Here is a 10,974-nt window from a genome sequence, read left to right as displayed (position 1 = left end):
TCAAAATTAGTCTTTAAAAAGCCACAGAAGTGATTTCACCTTAGAAATATTGCATTTCACAATATAGCGCCATAGTTATTTTTGCTTTTCTACAGTTCAGTCGGGCTTACTTCATAGAATCATAAAATTGTAAGAGTTGGGAGGAACCACGAATGTCATCTATTCCAACCCCCTGCCATAAAAGAATATTTTGCCCAATGTGGGGCTCGAACCCGCAACCCTGAGATGAAGAGTCTCATGCTCTACCAAGGTAGCTGCTGCTGCTGACGCTCAGTTTATTTATCTGTAGGCATTTATATCCAACTCTTCACCAGGCAGCACCCCCCACCCCACCCCGTGGCTTACATTCAGCATAATACAATTAAACCAGGCAATACAGAGGTTGGAAACCTGGGGGTGGGCAAATTTGCAAACTGGAGAAACAGCTGGGAACATCATGCATGCACCACACTGCACTCATCATCATTTTAATTGTATGCCGCCTTTCCACAGTTAAAACAATGCTCAAGGCGGCTTACAATATGAAAAGATCTACATAGTTACAAAAATAACAAAGCAGTCATAAAAATAAATAAAACACATCAAAACTACATAACCAAACATAACAATTTCCACATAAAGATACAAAAAATAATATCAATAACAGCAAAACTCCCAACAAAACTTTCCCCAAAATACCCCTTGCTGGGCAGCAGTAGCAGCAGCAGTTCTTATGAAGCCTGTTAGGCCCCGCCCTAAGCCAGGTAGAGAGGGGCAGGAATGGGGCCCTCAGGCTCCCAGCAGATAAGACCTCCCTCTCACACATTCATCCCCCATTCCCAGCAGTGTTGAGCCTCGAAAGCAATGTTTTCTCTTTGCCCCACAAGCCTCATTCTTGGAGAGTGCAGCTGGGGAGGCAAGAGTTAACCCCCACCTCCTACCTGTTAGCTCTAGGAATTGGAGGTCCACATTAGCCATTGAGAAAAATAGGATGATGGACTAGATGGGCCTTTGGCCTGATCCAGGAGGCTCCTCTTAAGTTCTTAGGAAGGTCATCTCTGTCCTGCAGCCATTAGGCCTGGCCGCACTGGAGCCAAGAGGAGTCTTCTTCGAAGCCCAGTTGCAATGAGGGTGTTTTCAGCAGGCAGGGTGTGGTCATCGCTGGGGAGGGGGTAATCCCTCCCAAACTCTCTCTCCTCTGTGGTAACTGTACTTGAAAGCAGCTTTCTATACAGGGGTCTTATGTGGTGTGTGTGTTAACTCTCCCCAGTTTTAAACACAACCCTGTACTGCAATTAGATAGGGAGGGGAGCTTTCTCTTTGTTAAGAAATGGGGAGAGGATCCCACAGTCACCAGGGAAGGTCTCTGTGGGTGCCATGTTGACAACCCATGATGTAAGATATAATGTGTGTTGATGAGACATCAAAATGGACTCAAGGACAAGGGAAGGCATTTCACACTGGGGGGTGGGGGCATGACACAGAAAAGACCTTCTCTTGCGCTGCCATCTCACAAGTTTCACAGAGTGGCTAGCAGCACCTTGCCTGCAGAATGTAACACCTGGGCAGGTCTACACATGAGGAAGTGCTCCTTCAGATATCTGAGGCCCACAAGGTTTGGGGGCTTGCGTGTCAACAGAAGCATCTTGAATGAATGTACAATTTTGTTTGTATAACGCAGCAATGCCTTAATGCTCCCCCTTTCATTTTTAACAAGTTTACCGTTACAGGTCCCATCAGATATGAAGTCCTATTATTATTATGATCATCCCCATTTTACAGATGTACAGCTGTGGCATGATACAGCAGTGTGCCCAGCGTTGCACAAGGATTTGGCAGCTGAGGTACGAAACCGCATCCATATTGTGCAAGTACCCAGAAAGTTTGCTCAGTATTTTTCCTCCCAGTGGAAGAGGAGTAGGCCAGCATGGCATTAAGGGGATTTAAAATGGAACAAGGCATGGCAAGATCGGGTTTCAGATATGCTTGAAAAATGTCCATCATATTTAGCCACATTTAATTAAGAGAATCTGCAGAAAGCTGGGGTTAGGTCTGTAAATATCCCAGTCCCAAACATGCATTCCTATCATTCGGCAGTCGTCTTCCTCCTCTTTCCACTTTGGGAAGCTGTTTATGTTGAAAGGGAAGGTTGGCTCCTTCCCAGCCCATCATGTGTATCCACTTGGTTCTCCTTGCAGTGAGCTCACAAGGCTGAATTTGGCACATCTCTTTAATCCTTCTGGTGGAGGCTGATGTCACCAATAAGGGCTTCTTTTTCTGATTTCACTGCAGCACCCGACCATAAGGGACGCGGAGCGCAGAGGAAGAGGAGGCCACGTATTGCCAAATACCTGGAAGGAAAGCAAACTAGCTAGCAAGAGAGATGCTGGAAACAGAGCTTCATAACACAAATCATAGGCGTTGCAAATGTTCCCCTTTATGCAGGTTTCCAAGGAAGAAAAACAACCCTCTTCAAGGATCACACTTCAGGATAAGAAGGCTGGAGTGAGCTTTGTTTTCCTTCTCTGAAACTGCTGCTCTTGTGTGCTGCTGTTGTCGTTTTTTGCTTGCTCATGGTATCGATTGGCATTTCCAGGACAGGGAAGGAAACTGGTCAGTGCACGAAATGGTATCGGCTCAGGAAGGGGTCAAAGATCTGTTAGGAACAGACCCTCTTCAGTATTTCTGACTTGGAGAAAGCAGAAAGAGTACTTCCAAAAATCCCACTTTGACCCTGAGATGCTGCAAAGGGGCACATGGACAGTGGAATTCTGTGACTCCTTGGATCCACATCCTTCTGCAAGCATTTGCTCCTCTGCAAACAGACCCTGGAATCCACAGCTGACAATGATGTGGAAAGGAGGCTCCAGCAGCATAGTTTTTGCAGGGTTCACTATATTTAGCTCTGCCTCCTGCAAAGTGCTGCCTGCACACTTTGGCCCCAAAAGCGATATCCCATACAAACCCCTTGTGGTAAAAAGCAGCTCTTGTTTTCAGACATTTTCACAGAGCACAGAACTCTGCTGGGAGCAAACCACAGCGGCTGATGCAGCTTACTGCAAGACACCCTTCTCACTCCCTCTGGTTTCACATGCAAAATTGCTGTGATAAATGTTTTTAAAACATCCACCCATCCACCCCTAAGTGAGGGAAACTGCAGAGTCCTTGTGCCTTTCCTATGCAGGAAGTTCTTCAACAAGGAGCACCGTCCCATAGCTGTCAACTTACAGATTTGAAAATAAGGGACCAGCAGCCAAAATAAGGGACCTGCAGCCTCACCTGTTCCAGGCACTCCAGTCTTCCTGTCCTCCTGCAATCTGCTCAAACTCATGCTGGTAGCTTCGAGAACACTGTCCAACCAACTTTGTAACCAGAGGTTCAACTGAATAGAATCTGAATCACATGCACCACAAGGCCTATGCAGCCTCAACTTAAGATGGCTCCCCAGCCTGGCTTTGCACTGCAAAGTTTGCAGCAGCACGTGCAACAAAATGGTGTCCAGCATTCAAAAACCTGCTCAGCTTGCATTAACTAGCCACACACAAGGCATGCAAGCTCCACCCCCCCAGTCGTTCTTAGACTTCTTATTGGGTGAGCAACACAGCCAAGCAACACAGTTGGAGCCTCCCTCCTCCCTGGCCAGCAGGGAGGGAGGGAGAGGAGCTGCTTCCTTTGAAATTTAAGGGACATCATTTAAGGGACATTTAAGGGACATCCATCAATAAGGGACAGCAGCGGGACATGGCGCTGGAATAAGGGACTGTCCCTTCAAATAAGGGACACTTGACAGCTATGCACCGTCCTCCCCCACCCTCTGTGATTTCCAATACAGTGGACACTTGGGTTGCGAACGTGATCTGTGCGGGATGCATGTTCACAACCCACAGCGGCACATCTGTGCATGCGCGGGTTGTGCTTCTGCGCATGCACAAAGCGCGATTTAGCACTTCTGCTCATGCGCAACCGCCGTAACCCGTTCCGGTACTTCTGGGTTTCGGCAGTCCGTAACCCAAAAAAACGCAACCTGAAGGGTCTGTAACCTGAGGTATGACTGTAATTGTTAACACCCTCATTGATTTCTTAGGTTCAAAGTAGAATTCTAGAGTCACAGAATTAGAAAGGACCTCAAAGATCGCCTAGCTCCAGGGTGGAGTGACCTTTTCTCAGCCAGGGGCCACATTTCCTTCTGCGCAACCTTCCAAGGGCCAGGTGACAGTGGCAGGTGGAGCCAGAGGGCGGATGTATGGATTTTACCTCTGTACAGCTTCCTCAACCTCGGCCCTCCAGAAGTTTTTGGCTTACAACTCCCATGATCCCTAGCTAGCAGGACCAGTGGTCAGGGATGATGGGAACTGTAGTCTCAAAGCATCTGGAGGGCCAAGTTTGAGGAAGCCTGTTCTACACAAACTCAAACGCCCGCTCTGTCCTCCATCTAGTCAAGGAAGAGGCATTGTCAGAATTCAAAGACACATTCCAGCAAAAGCCCCCAGGTTGTGAATCAGGACCAGTTAGTGGCCTGGGGAAAAGTGCCGAGATTCCCTACCCCTGATGTGGCCCATCTCTGTGTTCACTCCTGAATAAGGCCAGTGGTCTATCTAGTCCAGCACCCCATGGCAAAAGGAAATCCTTCTTAACGCTTACTTGAAATCTCCTTTCTTGTAATTCTAACTTGATTGGTTGTAGCCTGACCCTCTGGAGCAACAGGAAACAAATTTGCTCTGTCATCTATGTGTGAACCCTACAAATATTTGACTATGGTTATCATATTGCCTCTTCATCGTGTTTTCTCCAAGCTGTCAAACACATCCAACTCCTTTGACCTTTACTTGAGATCCTACAAGGAAAGTTACTTTAACAATGCAGGCACTGCTTTAAATCAGAGAAAATGAAACTCCTCCTCTGATTTGTGTTTGAATTTTGTCCATCTACATCATGCATCTAAAAGTTGATCACCTAAACTACCCCCATATGCTAATGATGATAAAAATAATAACATTGGAAATAAACACCAGGAAAGCAAAGGATTTATTTTGAGCAAGAAAACTGCTAGCCTTTATGGTTTTAAGGAATTTTGACCCCAACAACTGTACCAAACTAATTCAATTACTGATGGCTCACACAACTCCTAAGTGTAATGTGTTTATATATATATATATATATATATATATATATATGGAAACGCTTTTTTAAAGGGATCAAAGGGATCTGTGGCGGTGAGTATCTTTTTCCTTCTGTGAATTCCATGCCACCTACCGGGGGAAAAAAATCTTAAAACTTGCAAGTTTCCACCGCAGACAGAGTGCTCTGCAGCCTTTGAATGTTACCTTTCCCTGGAAGCCTCAGTAACCATGCATAGCACAGATTAAATCAAGGCGAGTACAAAGCTCCGGGCTGTATCGTTTCCTGGGGGCGGGGTGGGGGGGAAGAGAGAGAGGAGAAAGGAACATTACTCCGAAAACGCAGATATATTCGCTTTCTAAAGATCCATAATACAGATCACTCAGGGGCTCTGCTCACGTTAAGACGACTCTGCCCCCTTTTAAACAAATATACACCTTTGAACAATATCACCGAACTTTAATGGGCGTGTGCGCGCTTGTAGTTTATATTAACTCTGGGTTTGAGTTTTCCTTCTTCCACTGTTTTTTCCCCAGGACACTGACCTACCCTTTAATTGTTTGGTGATAGGCATGTAAGGGGGAGGGGCGTTACTTGTTTATTGGAACAGCACAGTTTAAAAAAAAAAAATCAACCCTGGCGAACAGTTTCTAGTCCCCCCTAAGGATGTATCCAAACAGGCAGCCAATCAGCGCTTACACAGCTTTTTCAGCTCGTCTTTTTTAAAGGGACAGTAGCAAACGGGTTATATCATATTTAAAGCGAAAGGCACCGACATTTGCGGGGTGGGGGGAAGCTGGAAAAAGCTCTCCCTCCCAGTTTCTCAGGAGGTTCTAACTTTAGGCTTCAGGAGAGAAACGGACCGCAAATGTGGGTCTTTAGCTGTTAACAGGGATGGGGAGATGGTGGGGAGTTATTGTTTGAAGGATACAAGGCGCCTTTTCCTGAATCATACATAGCCCCCAGGCATCTCTGAGGTTTTTCTTCGGGGGTACGGGTATCATTTTAAAACCCGTGTTTTAAAGATCTCCTAAACGGTGCCCCCTCTCCAAAACTTCCTCAAACCTCCACCCAATTCTCTGTGTCTAACCCCGCCTTAAAAAAATTAATCTGGGGAGGTGTCGCTCCCTCCGTTTTGAGGCATTTTGAATAGGTCCTTATGTTAGGGCCATCCTGGTGTAAGATAACATTTTTTAAAAAGCGGTTTTAGTTTGGTTTCTGCAAAGGTGGGCAAGACCAAGACACGACACCCCCTTCTCTGCAAAATAGCCTGGAGCGGACCAAAGGAGCTGGGCGGGATGGTGGGTGGAAGAGATGGGGAACCGGAGGAGTATGCAAAGGTGGTCCAACCACGCCGCTCCTGTTCCTTTTTACTAGGACTGGGAGTTAAGTCCCGTTGAGCTCCGTACGGCTTACTTGCTAATAAAGGTGTTTAGAAGCGGGGTATAAAAGGTGAATGAATGAATGGACCATGGCCATCAGGAGGCCCCGTTTTTAAGATTCCACTGGCGAAGCCGAGATCCCACTGCAAACCACAGATTCGCGCTTCCTTGGGAGTAAGCCCCACTGAGCAAGGTGGGAGTTACTTCTGAGTAAGTAGCACGCCTTGAGATGGAGGGTGAGATGAGCCTCTCACTTTGCGCACTTCTGCGCTGCGATCCAGTCCCAACCGAGGAACACACACACACACACACACAAATGTACTCGGGAGCTGAAGGGGCTTGAGGATCGCAGCTTCAGCCTGGGCAGCTCTAGCGGCCGCAATATGAAAGGTAATGGAGGCGGGAGGTCGGGAGGCAGAGGAAGGCGGAGAAACTGGAGCGGCCGAGAGCAAAGAGGATGGAGGGAGAAGCAAAGGGCAGGAGGAGGGCTAGGATAGGGATCGAGCGAGGCAGGTGCAGCCACGGGCGCAAAATGGGGCGCCGAGGGGGCTGCTGGCTGTGCGGCGCGGAATCGTGCTGTAGCGGGTGCAAACCGCACGCGGGGAGGCTGGGGCGAGGAGTGAGAGCAGGGCGGCGCATGTGGGAAAGGTGAATGGTGCGAGCGAGACAGCGGGAGGGCGTCTGGTGGGGAGGCTGGGATTAGGGGAGGGTACCTGGGTCGAGGAGGGAGCCGGGTAAGGAAGGCAGCTCAGCCCCTCGGCAGCGGCAGGAGGAGGAGGAGGCGGAGCCGCGGAGGCCCTCCTCCCAGCCAAGGGGACCCTTTAGGAAGCAGCCGGCGCGCGGTTCTCTCCGCCTCGTCCTGCCCGGCAGCATCTCCCCCGGTGCCACCTTAAACTCGCCGTTCGGGGGCGGAGCAACCCTTCCCCCCGCAGGCCGCCGATTGGCCGGGGAATGTATCCATTGTGGAACGTTGACGCCCGCCGCGTTCCATCCCTAGTGTAGCCACGTTCGGTTGAGCCGGGGGCAGCCGCGGTGGCGGCAGCAGCAGCAACAGCAGCAGGAGCAGCTGAGGAAGGAGCCGGAGCCGCGGAGAGGGGCAGGGCGATGGGGTCGAGGCCGGGGCTGGGGCTTTGACAGCTGAAACCGGGGCGATCGGCGCGGCGCCAGCGGCGGAGCCTGGGCGAGCCACAGCTGAGAGAAGGCGCGAGGCTTGGGAGACCGAACGGCAGCGGAGAGATCCAGGCGGCGGCGGCGGCAGCTTCGGTTTCGCCTCTTTCTTGCTGCGGACCATGTTCGCCAAAGGCAAAGGCTCGGCGGTGCCCTCGGATGGGCAGGCTCGGGAAAAGTAAGCGCCCAGGCACCGGGAGCAGCCGCGCATGGTTTCCTCCGACAGGCGTTCTCACCGTCCCTTCATTGTCTTCGGGGAGCTCGGGCATCTGGAGGGGACGGGCATGGAGGCTGCGATCCAGGGGTGGAAGCCGGGTGGTCGTGGCGGGGAAAGGATCTCTCCCTACCGCGGTCCCGCGGCTTCGTGGTGGAAGGGAGAGCGGAGGGTGGCGGATCGGAAAGCACGATGGAGGAACGCATGCACCGCGTCCTTTTGTCTGAAGTGTCTGTCCGTCTGTGCAAGTGGAAGGGGTGAAGGGCTTTGTCCAGGGGATGAGCGATGGGTAGGCTTCCCCTTGGCCCTCCCACTTCGCTTCTAGAGTTTGCAAGTTTGGGCAAATCGGGGGGTTGGGTAGAAGAGGATTTTGGGGTGCGGGACCCCTCTTAGACCCAGCTGGCCTTCCCCCAAATCTGTCCAGGCACTAGTGGAGAAAGACCTCAACCCCCCCCCCTCCCCACACCTCGCTTTGGGTTCCTGGAAGCTTTAATGAATGGCTGGGGGATGCTGCTGGCTGCCTTGCAAATGGGGCATGTGCCTTCAGAAGTTGCATTTTGTTTCCTGCCCTGAGCTAGTATCAACTTATCTCTGAGGTGGGATGGGGGCTGCGCGGGGCGGGAAGGAGAGCGCTCCTTGCTCTCTGCTCTGGAGGCAGGAAGGAAGTGATATTTCTTCACTGCCCTGCTTTAAACCTGGGTTCATCCCCACTGAAGTGAGAGGCAGCTCAGCGTGGAAGTGGGACAATCCTATAAAGTCTTGTTCGGCAGAGTGGCCGCTTGCTCCTTCTCTACCACTTTTTCTTTTCTTCCGTCCTTTTACAGGTTAGCTTTGTATGTGTATGAATACTTGCTGCATGTAGGAGCACAGAAATCAGCACAGACCTTTTTATCAGAGGTGAGTGGCTCTGTTTACTTTTGACCCTCTTCCCTCACCCCTTGTTTTAGATGGCCTTTGTTTTCAGAAGCAGGCACTGTAGCCTCCATTTTGAATTTTTTATCACCTTTTGCCATTTATTGCTAGTTGGGCCTCAGAGGCTGTTTGGGGAAAGGGGAGGTGAAGTGGGGGCTGGGGGCAGAGGAAGCATCTTTTTCTCCCAGTATCTAACCTCTTTGCACCCTTTGCTGTTTACAGATCCGATGGGAAAAAAACATCACACTAGGAGAACCTCCTGGGTTTTTACATTCGTGGTGGTGGTAAGTGGGCTGCTGCTTTCTCTTCCCCAAAATAGAAACTCCTATGCTTAACTGACTGTAAGTGGGAAAGAATGTCCCAGGCAAAAGTTTTGGAGTGTGTTCCTGCGTTGAGAAATAGACATAGTTGAACTGTGAGCTCCTCTCTTCATCCTAGTTGGGATTTAGGTCAGCAAGTGTTGGAGAAAAAGGTACTGAAGAAAGTCTTGATCAGTTGTAACTGTTTCCAAGTCATACAAAATAGATGTTGCTTGAGCTTCCCTTTATCATTAATCAAGGCATAAGGGGGGGGGTCTAGCTCTAGCCTTTACTTCCTTACGTATGGTGATTCAGAGTGCAGTCATAGGACAGTTATGTGTTGCTGTTTGTAAGAAAATATATGGAGTACTTCTGCAAGTTACACCTATTGCTCTGTTTCTTCCCCCACCCTTGTTATGATGCTAAGGTGTAAATGTGTGACAGGATAGATCAGGCGCTGAATTTTTTTATAAATGTATTTGCCTTCTCCTGAAACGTTTCCTTGGGAAGAGCTTTATTAGTCTTGCTGATAGATTTCTAGTTTTACTTTAAAAGTTTCAAAGAAACACTGGCACTTTCCCCTATGTTCTGCACAGAGTTACTGATCAATGCTACTTGCTATGAGGTTGTCTCTCCCTTGTGAATTTATGTCAGAGACGCAGATAGTCCAGTGGGCAGCTTCAACTTGACTGGAGCAGTTGTGCAATTGGTAGTTTGATGCTGGGTGATAGAAACATTTCTTACAACCCGGTTCCGAAGGGCAATTCTTGACAGTAAACCCCATTGATACCATTTGCATGTGATGAAGTTACTATGTGTCTGGGCAATTTGCTAGTAATGCAGAACAGGACGCTTTCAACATGACCGTATGTGAGACAGGCTTGACACCCAAAGATGGAGAGCTGAGGGACACATGTTGCTTAGGTAAGCGGTGCAGTTTTTGGATTAGGCTTGTGGGTTGGTTTGTAGTTTATCTGAGTAGAAGAGGTTGAGGTAGCGCATGGAGTTGAAGGCTGCTTGCTTCTGAACTTGTAGAGCAGGAGAGCTAAAAGGTTTTTTATTTCTCTTTCTAGTGTGTAGTTAGCAGAAGCATTTTTTTTTTGTCAGAACATTCTCCGTCAGCTGGCCCAGGTTAATGCTGTTTGGATTGTTTCCCAGTCTGTTACAGTGCTTGGGGTTTGTGCATAGTGTCAGGCTATGCAGTCAGTACTGGTCAGAAAAAGTTGAGAAGAAAAATATGTTAGCACCTGGAGTCTTTGATACTTGAAAAACAGCCACCGTGCAGGAGCACTTTGGATATTTTCTGACACCCCACATTATTTACCTGAATGCCTGGGGAGACTGAAATTGTTCATTTTTTTAAAGGTTTTTATTAAAATATTTTTATGGACAACAACATAACATCTGTTTTCAGTTCATAGAGTCCTTTCTACATGTTAGTTACATTCGATGTGAGACATTGTTGTCAATATGCATTGTGAGGTTATGGGGGAGAGGGGAGAGAAAGAAAAAGAAAAAGGGGTGTTTATTTTTTTATTCTATTCCACTCTTCCTCTAAAGAGCTCAAGGTAGTGTATGTGCTTGTCCCATTTCCCCCAGGTGTTTCTCACAAGGACCCAGTGAGGCAGGTTAGGCTGAGAGCCAGTGAGTGGCCCAAGGTCACCCAGTGAGCTTTATGATGGTAGTGGAGATTTTAAACCTGGGTCTCCTCATGACACTCTGCCCACTACACTACACAGCACTAGATTAGTCAGCAATTGTATAAGTGACTGCAGCTAACATGGGGAGGACAGTGAGTTTTATTATCTAAGGGGCTTCCATTATGGCGGTGCTTATATATGTGCAACATCCAAGACAGAAGATGAAATCAATGTTGTATTGACAGTATGGCATTTAATGTCAA

At 48.7% G+C, this 10,974-nt stretch overlaps 1 protein-coding gene and 1 long non-coding RNA gene across 7 annotated transcripts in view; one reads left to right on the top strand and one right to left on the bottom strand.

Annotated features, from left to right (window-relative positions):
• Window positions 1-520: 520 nt before the first annotated feature.
• Window positions 521-7,330, bottom strand: LOC307218507. 2 transcript variants are annotated; one of them, XR_013839995.1, is made up of 3 exons: window positions 7,193-7,330; window positions 5,304-5,382; window positions 521-2,330 (listed from the first exon to the last, which is right to left on the bottom strand). It is a non-coding gene; the product is annotated as an uncharacterized lncRNA (long non-coding RNA). The 2 variants fall into 2 exon arrangements; XR_013839996.1 differs by lacking the exon at window positions 521-2,330 and having other exon boundaries at window positions 5,177-5,382.
• A 286-nt stretch (window positions 7,331-7,616) lies between these two features.
• Window positions 7,617-10,974, top strand: part of SSBP3 (single stranded DNA binding protein 3) — a 171,820-nt gene continuing 168,462 nt past the window's right edge. For 3 of the 5 annotated variants that reach the window (XM_079980762.1, XM_079980760.1, XM_079980758.1), the window contains exons 1-3: window positions 7,623-7,824; window positions 8,685-8,757; window positions 8,995-9,056. In XM_079980762.1, coding sequence (XP_079836888.1) covers window positions 7,769-7,824; window positions 8,685-8,757; window positions 8,995-9,056 — 191 coding nt within the window. In that variant the 5' untranslated portion in view covers window positions 7,623-7,768. Of the gene's footprint in view, window positions 7,825-8,684; window positions 8,758-8,994; window positions 9,057-10,974 lie in introns of all 5 variants that reach the window. The other 2 variants (XM_079980759.1, XM_079980761.1) reach the window with 2 other exon arrangements.

This window comes from Podarcis cretensis, assembly GCF_951804945.1.
Source record: "Podarcis cretensis genome assembly, chromosome: 6".
NCBI lineage: Eukaryota > Metazoa > Chordata > Lepidosauria > Squamata > Lacertidae > Podarcis > Podarcis cretensis.
The sequence above is the reverse complement of the archived record's forward strand: the minus strand, read 5'-3'. Positions and strand labels throughout refer to the sequence as shown.